General features: G+C 37.3%; 1 protein-coding gene across 1 annotated transcript in view; it reads left to right on the top strand.

Annotated features, from left to right (window-relative positions):
• The first annotated feature begins 17 nt into the window (after positions 1–17).
• The window catches only part of LOC124276491 (E3 ubiquitin-protein ligase HUWE1-like), a 123,367-nt gene continuing 104,785 nt past the window's right edge, over positions 18–18,599 (top strand). Inside the window, 2 exon segments of the mRNA XM_046712122.1 lie at positions 18–60; positions 9,466–9,533. Coding sequence (XP_046568078.1) covers positions 9,489–9,533 — 45 coding nt within the window. The 5' untranslated portion in view covers positions 18–60; positions 9,466–9,488.

Genomic DNA, 18,599 nt, shown 5'->3' with positions numbered 1-18,599 from the left:
CCTCCGCGAAATTTTCATCCGGGCAACTAACTACAAAACATGGCTGCCGTCTGACTGCAGGTTCGTAATAGAAACTACCAGATGTTCATCGGCCTCAAACCTTTTAACGCTAACGAATTCGCGATAACAGTTAGATCATTTGTTATCATATAATATATTTGCAACAATTTACACTGATTTGAGTCATTTTGTGTTTGACAAAAATGTCGCATTCGATGGCATTTTTCCGCCATAATTTTACGCTCAGTCACCGTTGATTTGGTTTTTCCTATCCATTATGACAACGAATTTATCGTGTCAAGTAGAATCTATGTGGGTCATTTTGATTTGTGCTTTTGTAGTTTATTACCTCTTTTACTTCCTACAACTTCCACGTGTGGCTATTTTTAGAAGATTTGCTTTGCGGATAGGCACTAGCCTAACGCTGAACTGACCACGTGCACCAATTTGCTATCTCATCTTTCACCCGCATTCATAGTTACTTGACACATATGAACATTTTTTTTGTTATTTATAAAAAAAAGTGTTCTGGATTAAATCGCATATCGCTAGCAAAAACGGAAGGTGGTAACTGTGATTGAAATTGGGCATTGCCATGATTCCATTGAAGTACAGCAACAGGAAACGTGTGTGACGATAAGATAAAAATGGCAACACAATATAAAAGATACTGTATTGTGCTTTGACAAGTAAAACTCTTCCTCTTAAAATCTTCATGTTAAAATTGCAGACCGAATGATACTTACAATGTCATATTCAATCTATTAAAACCAAAAGGTCCAAATTTCTAACACTACATGGTGTATGTCTTTTTCCAAGTTTTGAATGTTGTTGTCAGGTGTTGATTGTGGGCCTGTAATTTGTATATCATGAACAATGATCGGTTTGATATGTTGAGATGAATCATATTGAAAGAATCAGGGAGTAACCCTCGCTTAACCAGTATTCATGGAAACTGAACCAAAGTTTGTGGTTTAGATTCATATCATTTTGTTTACACACTGATCATTTACAAAGAAAGTGCTAAATATTCCACATAGTATACCCAGTTTGGTCACCTTGATTTATGGATTACATGGTAGGTTAATGTATTGCTATCTACAACAGCCCAGTACTGTTAGTGGGGCTGAAGGGGTCGTTGTTGGCACAGGTACTACAGATACGTACCCCAGGTACGTTTCTGTATACAGATATGTACCCTAAACAAAGTCAAAATTCAGAAACATACTCGGTACCCTAAAAGGCGGACGAGTCCATATTCCGCAATCCAAGCCTGAAACCGTATGTAGTTGTTCCTGTTCAACTGATTGCGAGTGGTATTCATATGCATCGCAAAATATCCGTTACTGTGTATTCTCATTACTTCCATAACACAATCAAATGTACCTGCGGTAGATATATCTGTAGTACCCGTGCCGACAACGACCCCTTCAGCATTAGTGGGCAATAGTTTCTTCGTGTATTAGAATCTGCACTTTCCAACAGACATTTCAGTGGTGGTAGATAACAGTTGTAAAGAATAGTTACTCATCACACTGTCTCTATAACTCTTGATTTCTAAACGTGACTTGTTAGTAAAGTCTGTACAGCTATAACTACTGGTAATTAAGAAAGCGATTGGACTGATTTGGTTGGTTGGTGTTTAATGCCACACTCAGCAATATTCCAGTGATATGGCAGTGGTCAATAAATAATCGAGTCGGGACCAGACAATCCAGTGATCAACAGCATAAGCATCGATCCATGCAATTGGGATACAGTGGCATGTGTCAACCAAGCCAGCATGCCTGACCACTTGATCCAGTTAGTCGCTTCATATGACAAGCATGGGTTGCTGAAAACCAATTCGAACCCGGATCTTCGTGGGTATGATTGGACTGAAAGTGATTACAAACGCAGCACTTCTTGTCATTACATATTGGCAAATCTTCGTCACTGTCACTACTGTATAACAGGTTGAAATCTCAAAATTAATAATTGTTTCTTTACCAACTAGCAATCATTAAGAAAAAAATTGGTTAGCATCCTTTTTCAGATTTTCCTGTTCAGATTGTTATTGCAGATAAGTATAACATGGATCTCTGTTGTATTTTGTTTTATTTAGAAACTGCACAAATTGCATTTGCAAATTTCACGTTCAATGTAAAATGATGCAAGTTGCTAAGTGATGACTAATATGACTAAAATGTCATGCACATAAACTTCCTGGAGTCTTCAAGAAATGAGTCATGACATTTCAGTAAGTGAAGTGAGTTTTCTATGAATTAGACACATTGTCAGGACCTGACAACTTCTGAGATATGTTCCATTGTCAAGTTTTTCAAACACTAAATCAGTATCGTTTGTGTTTGATTATGAGAAAATGTGATCGATTGCTTTGTTGATTGGTCACTACAACCAATCTTCGATTATTTCAGTTAATCGGAACACCACTACTGGCAAGGTGGTATGTTTAGCTATATTTTGAGAAGGTATAGCTAATGTATGACACTTTGGTCATCCTTTCTTGGTTGGTACTCATTTTGTTTTAGAAGTGTAACTGTTATCATGGCATTTAACTTGATCATCTGTTCAGTTATGGACTTCGTAGATTGATGTTCATTCAGTTGATCACTGGATTGTCTGGTCCAGATAATTATTAACAGACCGCCGGCACACATGCTGGAATATTGCAGAGTGCGGCGTTAAACGACACCAAAACTGGTTCAGTTATGGCTTTGCCATTCCCAATTTTGTTCATCAACTTGCATGGTTTTCTTCTATCATTTGGACGATGGGAAACTTGTCAGCAAAGAAACAGGGTTTCGTCAGTAGCATGGGCATGTCGTCAGTAGCTAGTATTTGTGACTTGTCTTTTTTGTATGATCTGTGGATGAAAGCAGCTGGTAGGAATGCATTTTTATCAATCATCTGGGGAAACGGGAGAGATTCCATATTTTCTGAATACCAACTTAAGGTGACCAGGCTTTAATACAGCAGAATATTCTCTGCAGCTATGGAGGCAATGAAATATAAGTTGACAGTGGTCTTTGACAGAAATGTGAATTTTGGGCAATTTGTGGCAATCGTTCAGAAGAGGCAGAGGATGGTCTGGTGTTGGTTGGTTGGTTGGTTTTACACTGCTCTCAGCAACATTCCAGCTATATGGCGGTGGCCTGTAAATGATCGTATCTGGACCAGACAGTCCAGTGATCAACAACATGAGCATATATCTAGGCAGTTGGGATAAGATGACATGTGTCAACCAAGTTGGCGAATCTGACCCACCAATTTTCGTTAGTCGCCTTTCACGACAAGAGTTGCATATCGAAGGAAATGACTATCCAAGTCATCTTTGAATATAACACCACTTACCACCCTGATTGAGAAACAATCCCTTCACTTCTTGCTGTACAGCCATCATGCAGTTCACTGAACATTCCAGCAGCAAAATAAGGTGGAATAAATGGGCATTTCCACAATGTTTGAACACTAATGAATGTTTCAATGAAATCTTGTAAACCACAGTTCTTTGAACAAATATTTTTTGGGTCAACATTTGTGGCTGGTTCCTTTTTCATCAATGTTATATATAGCTTCAGGTATTGATTTGAAATCATATTTGTCCTTAATCATGCAACTTTATCAAAATACTTGTTGATATATTCCTCTGAACTGGCTTTGGCATGAAGTGCAATGAGAGATATTGCACTACTAACTTCTACCCCATATAACCATTTCACAGGTAAAAGATGGGCTAGGTCCAGTTTTCTCAGTTTACAAGCAAAATCCAATTTTAATTGGATGATGTCTTTATCTGTCCATATCGGATGGATGCCTTGTGTATTCTATGATCTATGAACTATGAGTGTTGTTTCTTGCTTCATACCTTGAGTCACACCTGACATTCTTGCCTTTAATCCAGTTTCTAAGTGTTTGGTTAGTTACAATGAAATTCAGTGCTTCTTTATGAATTGAAGCTTGATTGTTTTTATGCTTCTAAGTAACCATTAGTCAAAGCTGTAAGCGAATATGTGTTGTATCTCTGTGCACACCCTGTGAAAATGAAAAATGTTTAAATAAATATTTGTTTTGGCGGAGGGCAACACCTTATATAACATGACTTATGTTTATTGACATCACACTGATAACTGTGATCCATGAATCAAGGCCATCCACAAATTTAGCCATCAGTTTTGTAATTGTACAGTTTGCACCATATCGGCTCATTACTCTGAATCTTGTAGATTACGGAATGGAACGAGTGTGCCAAATGGCAACATAACATTTATAACGTGTTTATAAATCAACAAGAACCTTATTTGCCGGTAACCGTTGTAATAGACCTATTTGACTCTTTATGTTCATTTCTATAATGTCTCAGGCATAACCAGAACAATTTACAGAACGTAACAGTGTGGATGTAGCTCAGTCTGTTAGCTGTTGGGCTGACAATTCTGAGGTAGCAGGTTTGTGCCTGACAGGTTTTCACAAAACTTGCTGCTTGTCTTTGTGACGTATGGCAGAGATCATCCTCATGAGAAGTTGTGGTGTATTCTGAAAGTGTTCCCTTGGTTGATTTGATTCTGTGAGGGCTTATTTCTGTTCAAAAGGTTGTTTTTAGGGGCTGATTGATCATGTAAAAATTAAAAATATTTCGTTCGTTTTTATGACAGTTTGATAACAGTGCACATGATCATAACAGTGGTGGTGGTAGTAGTAGTAGTAGTACAGCATTATGGTTGAAGTCGTTTTGTTTTGCACCAAGAGTCTGCCTTCGATTGCTGTCATACAGTCATAGACACTGTTTATGAAGCCCATTCTTGCTCCCTGACTTGAGTTGGAATGAGTGGTTTCAACCCAGCGGATTCACTCTTAGAAAGAATCTGACAGCATGTTTTTCACCGAAAATCAATTCCCAAATTTATTGAATATATACTAGGCACATAAAGAAACTGTGCATACAAAAATTTAAAATCTAAATTTATCAAACCTGTGTAGACACATAAGGATTTAAACTCAGAGATTAGTGATATGTATCCAACATGCATGCACGGGCCACGTCCCGTGACGTCAGTGGGTTCGTCCTTGAGACGTGCAATACGGTGTTGCACGTGCATTCCGGGAAAGAGAAACAGAGTAAATGAATGCCACACAATACTGTCACTTTGGAAAGCTCAACCCCTGCCCTTGCGATCGTTCAAAAAGTTAAACGGCTATTGAAACGCATAGCATGCCAAGGCTCACGTCTGCACAATGTCATGAGGCCATTGGGATGGTCCGTGGGGGAATGTCTCAACGACAAGTGGCTGCACATTTCCACTGCCACTGGAACACCATTTCTGCACTGGAGAGACGCTACCAGAACACAAATGACGTCATCGATCGGCCACGTTCTGGACGTCCAAGTGTAACAACGCCAAGACAGGACAGATGGATAAGGGTGACCCATCTTCGCCACAGGTTTCAGACTGCAGTGATGACTGCCCGAACCATCCCAGGACTTCGCCGTATCCACCCCAACACAGTTCGACAACGTTTAAGTCATCACGGGATCGGACCACGACATCCCGCCATATGGCCTATCCTATCGACAAGCTCACCGAATGTGGTGCCGAAATCATGTCCGCAGACCCTTGTTTTGGTGGAGAAATGTTGTTTTTACAGATGCATCTAGGTGTAACATTTCCCATAGTGATGAACGTCAACGTGCCTATAGACGCGTGGGAGAACGTTATGCACAGGCCTGTCTTGGAGAGGAATCGCTTTGGTGGTGGTTCCGTGCTGATTTGGGGTGGAATAACAGCACGCTAAAGAACTCCTTTGGTGATTGTTCAGGGTATCTTAACCGGTGTGGGCTACAGGGATCAGATTCTTCGACCTGTGGCAATTCCTTTTCTGCAACGTCCTGGCCCTGGGGTAACATTCCAACAGGACAATGCCCGCCCTCATACGGCAAGGGTTGCTATGGATTTCTTGCAACATCACAACATTGACTTACTGTCTTGGCCTGCAAATTCACCAGATCTCTCCCCGATAGAGCATGTTTGGGACGAGATGGATCGTCGTCTACGTCGTCTTCCTCATCCGCCAGATAACGTCCTTGACCTTGCAACAGAACTTGAGAGAATCTGGCGTGACATCCCACAAGCCTTCCTTGCACGTTTGATAGGCTCTATGCGCCGTCGATGCACTGCTGTTCTCAATGCCGATGGTGGACATACCCGTTATTGAGCTTGTGACATGGTCGTTTGACCCGTCCCGTTTGTGGACTCGTGACGTCATTGTGATTGACTTTTCAATTGAAATTCTTATGACTTGTTATGGTCTCATGATCCCTCCATTAAAGTTTATATGTACCTTTGACATTGTTATCGTACTTATCAACTGGGATAATATTTTGACAATGCACAGTTTCTTTATGTGGCTAGTATATGTTCATCCGATCAATAGGTAAGGTAAAGAATTTCTGATGATGGGTCATTTCCATTTTCATTCTAGATCAACCAGTAAGCCTGTATTGATGTAATGATTCAGCTCAGTATTGTTATAATCTGTTGTGAAGAAATGTTTTAATGAAACTGTTCAATCATTCTTTTGATCTGTAAAGAATTTCACTGAAAAGTCTATTCATTATCACTGATTATCATGCCACCAATGATGTATATTCATTAATGGAATGGAAGCAAAGGAAACTAAATGGTACCATTGTGGCAGTTGTTAAAAGAAAGTACATTATGTCCATATTAGTTCTGTTCCAATTCACTTGAATATTCGGTGAATCGAAATGTGCCCCTTCATGAATTCAATTCATCGTTCATGGTTACTAAGATCAATTATTTATGAATATTTTTAAGACAGTGTTTTTTCTTTGGACTAGTTTGTTTATCTACATGACATATGCATAATGGAATATTGGCAAAATATTGCCAAGACCCTTTACAACACTGTTGTTAGGCTTTGCTTGCCTCTTTTAGCTTTTAGAAATATCATTTAAATGGTTCAACTTAAACAATTAAATGGCATGTTTGTTAATTTTTTTTATATTTAACATGAATTATTCATCAATAAATATTTGTAATTGTTACCATACATTCTGAAAACACGTCAGATCTGCCTCATAGTGTATTCGTTGCAGTCCTAGTTCATATACTTGTCTGGGTACATAACAATTTTCAGATTTCAGTATCTTGTCAAAAACACAAGTAATTTTGCATGATTGGTTCTTTTATTTCCAAACCCAAGAGGAAAATTGTACACATGGTCAGACTGACTTGTGAATGAAACTGTATCGCAGTTGATTATAAATGTTTGTTTCTGAGCCAGGCAAACCTGTGACTTGTAATCATATGGTTAAAATATGGATGATGTTCTTGATCTCTGTGAATACAGTGACCATTGTTGATTGTGTGCCCTTAGAATCAAATTGAATTATTACTCATGTTATCAACCATTTGTTTGCCTGACTCTCAAAAACATTTAACCCAGAACTTTTTTAGTAGTCTCAGCTCTTTATAATTTCAAGAATTTGACTATGACGACAATGCTTTGCTGAGTTTCACATCGTCTCACTGTGGCCCAAATTCCATTTCGTAGCCGATTTACAAAGTATTAGTGTCATTAGTAACCAATTTGGCCTCATATTCATTCAACTCACTGTGGTCTTGTGTATAGATTAGAACATCTTCCCAGAGAGTGGAATGTTGCTGGTTTGAACCCATGGCAGTGTACAAAAAAATTTGAACTTTAACCCCAACTGACATTTAGCATTAATGTGATTAAGGCATTGAAACAGGGACTGGTCAGCTTAGATTTGGTATACTAGATAGAGAATACTACACGAGGTCTCATAACATATGAATTATACGAAACTCGTGACCTTCCTATGGTTTCTGACCTCGCGAATAACATACAAATTATACGAAACTCGTGTCCTTCCTATGGTATCTGACCGAAAAGCGAAAGCGCAGGTCAGAAACCATAGGAAGGTCAGTTTCGTGATAATTTGTATGTTATGAGACCTCGTGTAGTATTTTATTTATTACCCACGTCTTACATGCTTTAATTGACAAAATAGCGTATTTATGTTATTTTTATGGTTTCAAACCGAAACCGGTTTCATAAAGAGGTTGCAGAAGAATGTTGTTCTGTAGTACACTTTTTGCATGACGTCACACTGTAATGACTTCACTACGCCTTGCTCGTCTGCCCCCTTGGTAACCGACGTCACGATGCATGTCAGTTGTCATCGCCTCATACAGCCTCCTGCATTAAACTACTCCGTGGCACCCCGTTTCATAGTTTGCAGTTGCTTCACTTGGCTAATATCACTGGTGGAAACTCTGCGTTTATGTTTTTTGACGCATATAATGTCTCAGTTCGACTCCCAATTAAACAGCGATACGGTAACGTTCGCAATGTTTACATTCCCACAATGCATTTAAGTTGTAGTAGAATGAATGAACTCACGTGTTTGTTATGAATGAAAAAGTAGTTCCGTCACAACATGACCTAATTGAGAGGTCATCGGTTATCCAATCAAATCGTTAGAATCTCAGGTCAAGTCGTTACGACTCAGGTCAACGCGATACGACACTCGTGTGACGTACAAGATTAGTGTGCAACTACCCATACGTTGACCACGTGGGTAATAAAGTTGTGTATCCATGTTAAATTGCGTTATTGTATAGAAACAATGATAAACATGGAAACATAAAATTAGCTTTAGTCAAGACAGACAACTGTATGAGTGCAATAAATTTGAATGGTTTTAAATCATTTCATAGTCCTCTTGGAAAAACATGCTGGTATTGTATGATTCTTTTCTGCTAGATTGGTTCATTTTCTAGGTTAAGGCATTGACTGTCAGAATTATATCCAAAATGTCCTAAAGAAACTTCTCTAATTTTTAAACGTCAAAAAGGATGTGTTATCTAAAGGTTTTTAATATTATTTTAAAATGTCCTTTGACTTTTATCCTTAGCAAATTCCATGACCCATAGAGGTTCTGGGTCCATATAGAGGACTGAAATCACATGCTTGTCAAAAGAGGTTGAATAACATGAAGATGAAGTGGTCACATTGTGAGATGCTGATGGCATCTTGTCTTGCCCCAGCTACATAGGTCATTACCGATCAACCAATGGTGACCTAGAATTCTGCTATTTACAAGGCACTGATATTTCTCATATATCAGTGGATTATCATGGTATGGCTGAAATATTGCCAATGTGCCGTTATTAAATCACTCACTATTGCAGTAGAAGACAACTGATCCAGTTCGAACAACAATATCCACCATGGACAGGTGGTGGATAGCATAAGCAAATATTCTTACTTTTGCTGTGCAATAGGTAAAGTCACACTCACTGTAATACCTTATCCTCTTTAGACAGCCTTCAGGACATCCAGATTATCGTACAGAGACAACAGCAGTGATCAGACTTACATTGTACAGTATGATGAATATTGTTCCTCTCTTTGCAGTTATCCATGTTATTGATGTCAAGATGAAGATTGACAGGTCAAAGTTGAAGAAGTCTTCAACTGAAGTGGTAAGATACAATTTCATTTAATGAAATAAATGTTTGGAAATATTTTTGTATTAATGATTACATGAATTCCAGTGACATAAACTCAGTACGGACAATGTCCCATTGTGTTATGTGAACTACAGTTTGATTGTCATCTTAGAGGTAATTGTTGGGAAATTCATCTTTAATTACCATTTTGTAATGAAATATGTCACATTCAATTTCTCTATTAGCTCTAATAAGGATTCTTAACATGCTAAAGTTTGATCTTTTTATGTAACACTGAAGTAAGTAGGTGAACAAGGTTCATGGCATATGTTGCAAAACAGTAGGAAATTAAAAAAATATATGATGTCAGGCATTTTAGATATTTTGTGTAAATAACCATGATCAGGTACTGTTCAAAATAAATGGTGAGAGCTGTGTGGAGTGGGTGTTGGGTCAGTTGAATCAATCAACAACTCATTATATTACCTTTAATAATAGGCTTATGGCAAGGACCCCCTCCTGGCTTAAATTTTAACAGGTCCCCTGCCGTGATATTGCTGGAATATTGCTAAAATCTAATTTTTAACAGGTTTAGTCACCAAGGGACCATTCGTCTGATAGAAAAAAACGATTGTAATTTTTGAAAGTGATTTGCATCCCTGTAATAAATTCTCAGTATGTCATCCATTGATGTAAGCATGGTTGGAACCTACCTGTAACTTTGTATCTGTATACTGAGCTGCTTTACATAGCTCTCCACTGGAAATAACAACCTCAGGGTATACATCAAATACTGTTGTGGAAGTATTTATTCAACCTTTATACTTAAACCACATACATCAAGTACTGTAAATCAACAAACTAATGCGTGTATTAAATAATGCGAGTGCAAACCTCAAAACGAAAATGCTTGCATTTATTAATGCGAGGAGGCAAATCAGGAAATGGTTGACCAGAATGACTATACTCACTAATGACTACACTCACAACTTTGGGAAAAACTATACTAGTATTTAATCCGACTCTAGTGTAAACATCTTAATTTCCCGAACACATGGGCGTTTGGATCAAAGACGGCTTTCCTTTCAACTGTTAGTACTAGTAATTGACAGTAGACAGGATGATCTCAGTTTGTAATCTCAACACAAAAGACGATGACAAACCTGTTGATTTGAGGATTAGCGTCACGAAACCTGTTCATGCTCGCTGGATGCAATTAAAAAGGTAGGTAGAAATCGTGAGGTAATATTACGTGGATGGCAGTTGGCATGTCTGCTGGACGTGGTCCAGTGAGTTCAAACCATGTAAACTAGACTGTTTATTCAAAGACTGTAATACAACTTAAATGATTAGTGCTCAATTTTTCTACTCCAGAATGTCTTTTACTTGTTGATATAATATAATGTCTATGTTATTGTGTCAATAAAGGAATTTTTGTGAATCAATCATTCGTCTTTGTTCACTGGGTTATCGTGACCCAAATACTAGTAATAACGATATCGAGTGCAAAAGACAATATAATAATGCAAGATTTATTAATGCGCTTCAGATATAGTCGCATTTTTTTGCATTCATAAGTAGCTCGCATTATTTTATTGATTTACAGTACTCTAAATATTATTGAAAATATTATTTGTCAACAGTTGTGTACCAGAACTCACAAATGAGTTCGACAGGATGTTTTCTGGATACAACATTACACTTTTAGCAGGATTGTATTTTGGGGCGGGAGGAAGCTGAAATGATTATATGACATAGTTCTGTAAACAGTGAAATGCTTTGATTCCCTCATGTTCCCGTTACAGTGAATTTAGGCAGTAATATAAGAACTTAGAACTTGTATCGGCTAAGCTTACATGACCTGGGGTTCCTTCACACTGGTGATTACTAGTTGCACAATAGGTTATTATTTATGCAACTGCAAGAAATCAATTTGTAATCTAATCCAACTACATGTGACTGATTATGTTGACATGGAAGCACCCTTGTATGAATGTATTTGATATATGACTGACTTTTTAGATACCAAACAGATTTTCAAGTGTTGTGGACTCTGAAATATTGAAAAGTTGAGGAAAATAGAATCTGTAGAGTATGCTGTCCTAACGTCCATTATTAATGTCCATTAAGAACTCAGTTTAGCACAGAATACTGTGCACTCAAAATGTACTCTGTAAGACCAATGAATCCACATACACTAACACACTGGTCATATTTTAACATATTCAAGTTACTGTTTGAAGAACAAGCAGAAAATCAGATTTGTTTTGGTGGTTTTTTTCTTTTTTTGGTTTACTAATTTTCCTACTGATCAGGGTTCTTTTTCAGAAATAACTGTTGACCAAGAAATACAGGGATCCTGACTAATGATTTACGAGTTGTGTTTGGTATCCCCTGTTGTGAGTTTGTATTATACCCCATCTCATCAATTTCATCTAAAGGTTAAGCTCAACTTTCAATTTTGATTAACTGAAAATGAACTCCTTTATGAATTGTTAAACAGAAACAGCATGTTCATGACAAGAAAAACTGAAGTCTGTCCTTATTTAGAATATATTGCTTTTGATGTGTGTTGAGGTTATTTCCCTGCCTCCTGAATGAAATATGGCAGGGGAATGATGTGTTCGGTCAACTTGTTCTTGATAGTGATTGAACATTCAGACTGAAACAAGGTGACCCATGCTCTTTTCCTTGTATGACTGTTTATGTAAAATTAGATGATTTCCATGTAGGGAAGCCTGATTGTCACCCTTGAACAGACTTGGTTGACACATGTCATCGTATCCCAGTTGCGTAGATCGATGCTTGTGCTGATGATCACAGGATTGTCTGGTCCAGACTCAATTATGTACAGACTGCCTCCATATAGCTGGAATATTGCTGAGTGCAGCGTAAAACTTTACTCAATCGCTCACTCACTCACCTACTCACTCACTATTATCTCAATTTGTTTTCCTTTTTATCCCCCCAGCATGTAATGGGGGGGATATAGTCGACGCCTCGTCCGTCCGTCCGTAATCATTTTGTTTCCAGAGCATAACTCAAAAACTGTTCAATATTTTTCAACAAAAATTGGTAGATATGTCAAACAGAACCTAAGGTGGTGCCTTTTGCTATTTACAGATTTTTGTAATTTTTATTTTTCTCGGTTTCCATGGAAACGTTTTGGACTTAGTCTTAAAGGGGGGTGGGCTTCGTTTCCGGAGCATAACTCAAAAACCGTTAAATATTTGTCAACAAAACTTGGTATATATATCAAACAGATCCTTAGGTGGTGCCTTTTGCTATTTACAGATTTTTTGCATTTGAAACGATTCGGACTTAGTCCCAAAAGGGAGGGGTGGGTTTCGTTTCTGGAGCACATCTGGAAAACTTCTTAATATCTTTCTGCAAAACTTGGCAGATATGTGAGGCAGATCCCAAAATAGTGCCTTTTGCTATTTGCAGTTTTTTGTGATTTATTATTTTCTCGGTTTCCATGGAAACGATTCGGACTGAGTCTCAAAAGGGAGGGGTGGATTTCGTTCCGGAGCACAACTGGAAAACGTCTTAATATCTTTCAGCAAAACTTGGCATATATGTGAGGCAAATTTTGAAATGGTGAAGTGGTGCCTCTTGCTATTTGGCAGATGTTTGGCATATTTATTATTCCCGGTTTTCATGGAAACGATTCGGACTTAGTCCCAAAAGGAAGGGGTGGGCTTCATTTCCAGTGCACAACTCGAAAAGCATTCAGCATCTTTCAACAGAACTTGGCAGATATATTAGGCAAATTTTGAAATGGTGCCTTTTGCTATTTACAGATTTTTGGCATTTATATTTCTCATGATTTCCATGGAGACGATTTGCACTTAGTTTAAAAAAAAGTCAAGCTGGACTTAAGTAACTGTCAGATGATTTGTTCTTTCAAATATGTGTGTGTGTGTGGGGGGGGGAATATGTCATCTTCTGATGACTCTTGTTATCCCCAGCAACGCGTTTTGCGGGGGGTATTAAAATGGACTCTGTCTGTGCACATTTGTCTTTTCCGGAGCAGAACTCTAAAACCGTTCAATATTTCTTCACCAAACTTATCACATACATGGATCTGGTGGTGTACTGGTGCCTTTTGGTAGTTTTGGAATTCTGAATTAAATATTTTTGGCGTTTCCATGGCAACAAGTTTGACTTAGACTGAAATTGGTGGTAGTGCTCTTTTCCGGAGCTGAACTCTAAAACCGTTCAATATGTCTTCACCAAACTTGGCACATAGATAGATCTGGTGGTGTACTGGTGCCTTTTGGTAGTTTTGGAATTCTGAATAAAATATTTTTGGCATTTCCATGGCAACAAGTTTGACTTAGACTGAAATTGGTGATAGTGCTCCTTTCTGGAGCAGAACTTTTAAACCCTTTCAATACTCTCCTTCCACTTTTCTATGTACACACCTAAATATTTGACATAATCATAACTCGTAGACATAATCATGAAGAGTATTTTGCCATTGCGGGGGATATTGATGACTTTGTCTTCTTGTTTGAATATGTCTGTGGTTGTATATTTGCAGTGCAAATCAGACTGTTGTACATGATTAAATGTTGAACATAATATCTCTATCTAATGTAATATTGTTATCAGTCAGTCTATGGCCAATTTGAAGATATGCAACCAAAAATCACACACAATAGGTCACATCTTAGAAGACACAAAATTATGAATATATATCCCCAGAGAATTGGGGCGTGGGTTAGCCTAATGGTCAAAAGTTAAAGCGTTCGCTCGTCACGTCGAAGACCGGGTTCAATTCCCCGCAAGGGTACAATGTGTGCAGCCCATTTCTGGTGTCCCCTGCCGTGATATTGCTGGAATATTGCTAAAAGCGGTGTAAAACCCAACTCACTCACCCCAGAGAATTTGTTCCCAGTAGCCTCATCTGGTTGTGTTAATCTTTATAGCCCTATCAACAGAGCATTTGTCCCAGACCACCTTAAACTTACAGGTGAACAGTTCAGAAGCCAAAGTTTGCTGTCTTTTGATTGATTGATGCCAATTGTTTTGTGTGATTTGTTGTGAGTAAAATATGAAAATGGTCCCCAACAGCCAAGAAACAGACCTAGGTGCTGAACATGTTAGTATTTGCAGCACATGTACTTATAGCAGAACAGTATCTTTACATTGCTGTTTTACCACTTTTATCATAGCTTTCTATTAAAATCATTGTTTATATTTGAGTAGGATATAAACGAACCTTACTTCATGAAACCAGAAACTACTACTATTCACCGTATCTTAGTTTTTCTGTTTGAACTAGAATATTTTTGTTATCTTTGGGTGATGTTGGCAGATATTTGGCTTTCTTTAAGTTTTCACTTTGTTTATGTGTATCATGATAGACATCATGGTGAACAACCAATGAAAGAGTTACGTTCCCCTTCTATTTTGGACTCATTATTGAAACTTGATTAATACATCCTCACTAATTCTAGAAAGTACTGAACTCGAGCTGGGATACAAATGCTGTTTATTTCAAGTCATACCGTTGGGCAGTTGGGCAAGACACAGATAACTTAAGCGTGGCATTGTGAAAATAAGGGATGCCAGTACCTTTTGATGATCCATTTAAACTTATAACATCACAAAAACTATGTCATTTCAATTTATCGTTTAACAAATCTGTAAACGCCATGTAAACCTGTAAGATTGAGAGCTGGATTTCCTGAACACTATTATGACTTCAAGAATAGTGCAGCTTTATTTGCCCTGGACCCATAAACTAACCCACAAACTATGTTATCCAAAATGGGATTTCTGTTATGCACACTGGCATTGAAAATGGCCACACCCATGTTAACCCATTCAACACAATAGGCCGGAAAACCGGCCAAGACTTCACGAGTCCCCAGACACTGTAGGCCGGTAAACTGGCCAGGCAGTAGTCGCATCAAAATTATATATAATTTTAGGAACCTAACTAACATATGATTCTTTTATCAGATCTATCACTTTTCACAATGTCTGAAAACACTTATTAAATTTCTTTTTTATTATTGACAGGATTAGAATAATAAACTATTTTTTGCAATGTTATTGAAAAAAACAATTCTCGGACACATGCCTCGGCAGCAGGTCCACAATAACATTGTCAAAGAGCAAAGTAACGATGTTTCGAGGAAATCATTAAATAAATTGAATAAACTAATGAATAAAATCAACAACAGCATTCATAAAAGATGTCAAACGTACATATAAAATTACTATTTCCATCCTTTTGTGCGATCATGTAATGTAAGTCAAGGCACTGACAAGGGACATCTCAGCTCTCGCCGCCTCAATCTTCACACTCGGACACAATGTTAATACGAAAATATATGCATGAAGCATTTTTGTCACAGATCATAACCTAGCACGATACGTCCAATAAGTTCCATAATTTACGTATAGGTAGGGATTTCTTGCTTAATATGTTCAAAATAGCATTATTTTACCCAAAACTTTCGTCTAAATCTAAAAGTTTTCGTACGAGGACGGTATCCATTGCCGTAATATGATTGGCTGCCTTAGGTCACGTGTCTGATTTTGACCAATCACGACCCTTATAGCGGACTCTGGCGAAAAAGCGTCATTAGAAACCAATCTTTATCCAATAAAATCGCTTCTTACAACTGTGAAAATACTCTCGGCAAGGGTACAGTGATGTTGTTGATGTTCAGAGCTTTCAAACGATTCCCGACATCAAACGATTCGCCTCCCATGTTATTCATACGAAGCTTCGAAAAAGGAGGTATTTTCCGTTGTTGTGTCATGTTACCGAGCGGAAAGCCACAGATATCGGGAAATAAGCAACCATACATATTATTTAAGAAATCTTTTTATAATAATTTTCTGATTACGTAAAAAATGAAAATATAAACGAAAAAGGCACGGACATGTTATGACATGTCACAAATGGAAAAAAATCGCCATAGTTTTTGCTTCTTTCGTGGTTTATCTGGACATAATAAATGTAAGCTTGCATTTTCATTAAAAATAAATTTATTTAAGTTGTAGTTGTATTATTTGAATAACATTATAAAAATAAACTTCATATTTATCAACAGTGGGATTAGATCTTTTAAATGGTGTATGAGATGTAGTAGAAATAACATTTTACAAGCTTATAATTTCCTTCATAAACATAGGCTTCATCTGTGACCTTAGAGTCTCTGGGAACTCGGTGTCATGGCAGTAAATGCCTCTGGTTGACTGGTGTTGAAAGAGTTAAGCTGTGAGATTGAGACTGTCACTGACAAGCAGTTTAGTTGTGCTGCTAGGGCACATTGAAAATATTTCACCTTTTACATTTCTATATTTAACGTGCCATGGCAAGTACACTAAGTACTATTTCGATCCCTGTCAAGGAAAAAGGATATAACCTAGTATAATGTTCCTGGGTTGCTGTATGTACAGATTTCAAATACAATCTTTCTGTAGAGTGTATTGTTGCAAGTCTGAATCACCATTTAAGCTCATTCACAATGTATCCTTCACATTTTCTGTTAAACAAACAACTTTCCATACATCAGCTGCAATAATTCCATCATAGGAAGTTGTAGCATTTATAGACTTTGGGAATGACTATACAACAGAGCAGAGGATTTAGTTAATCCTCCCAATGCTGGTGTCGAACCCATTTGACAGGAGAGCAGCATAATGGCATCCTGAATATATATAACTTGCAATAACTATTTATCAAGTGGTATTTACATATCATTAGAATTATGTATGGTATTCATCGATTATTTACAGACCGTCGCCATATAGCTGGAATATTGCTGTGTGCGGCGTAAAGCTAAACTCACTCACTCGCAAAACTTTTGAAAGGAAGTATATTAACCAACTAGTACTAGAAATACAGATGCCTATGGTGAGGCAAAAACATTTTAGATGCACTTCATATATCATAGATGACTATGGTGTGGCATTTTAGAAGTTGTAGGTGATAGAAATGACAAAATCTTTATGGATGATCACCTTTATTGTACAATATCAGAATCGGAAATTAAATTCATACTATCAGAATGATCCAATGGCTAAATAATGCAGATCATGAACAATGATTACAATACTTGTAATTGTATCCTTCGCCCAAATCCAGGCAAAATGTGCAAGACCTGGCTGACTATCAGCGATAAATTTCCTGAATAGATTCAAATTCCTGCAGAATGCAAAATTAGTTCCTTGATTAACATTTTGATCACCTTCCCTGTTTAATACTAACTGACCTTGATATTGACTGCAGTAGCCTTCCTCCTTTATTTATTTTATTTTGCAATATTGCCGCTGGTGCAGATGGAGATGTATTTTTCATTAGTCTGAAGTTGTAACAGATTCCATCATTGATGTATTTCAAATAATTTTCTGTCAACAAGGAATTAAATAACAAATCAATATGTTATAACATTAAAATTATGTTTTTCTTTGACTACCATTACAAAAAGGACATGGAAACATTTTCTGTAAGATGGGCCTGTCACTGGTCAAGTGACCCAATTAAGCATTAAGAACATGCACTGGTGCCACCTGAAACTGCAAAATACAACCTCATATATATACCAACTTGTACCCAGTGCATGTGAATATTTTACTGTTCAAAGGACACAATCTGAATAATGAGGAACTGGCTTGTGACTCAGAGCAGTGACTCTGATAACTCCACAGACAAGGAATGAAATATTTTTTCTGGTGTAACAAGGTATTATCTAGTTGTACCAAGTGTAAATAATTTTCATTATCTAACTCAAACACTGAAATACATTAGCACGAAAGGTTTTTTCCTCTCTGTTTTGGGATAGAAAAACAAAGTAAATACTTGTAATCAGCTATAATTTTTATTGATATACTCGCACTAAACAATTCTGTCAAATGGTTTTCCACAAAACTGTTTTTCAAATGAAGGATATTTATTGAAGACTGGTCATTTACACTCTGCTAATGCATTATAGATTTTTAGGCTTTACCCATTACCGCTGGAGAAAAATGACTAATAGATCTATATACATTAATAATAATTAACATACAAAATACCTGTCAATGTTGAAAGCTGTAAACAGATTGAAAACATTAAGCATAAATTTATGTACT

The sequence above is a fragment of the Haliotis rubra genome, unplaced genomic scaffold (assembly GCF_003918875.1).
Source record: "Haliotis rubra isolate DU_JTF1 unplaced genomic scaffold, ASM391887v1 Scf21, whole genome shotgun sequence".
Classification (NCBI taxonomy): domain Eukaryota; kingdom Metazoa; phylum Mollusca; class Gastropoda; order Lepetellida; family Haliotidae; genus Haliotis; species Haliotis rubra.
The sequence above is the reverse complement of the archived record's forward strand: the minus strand, read 5'-3'. Positions and strand labels throughout refer to the sequence as shown.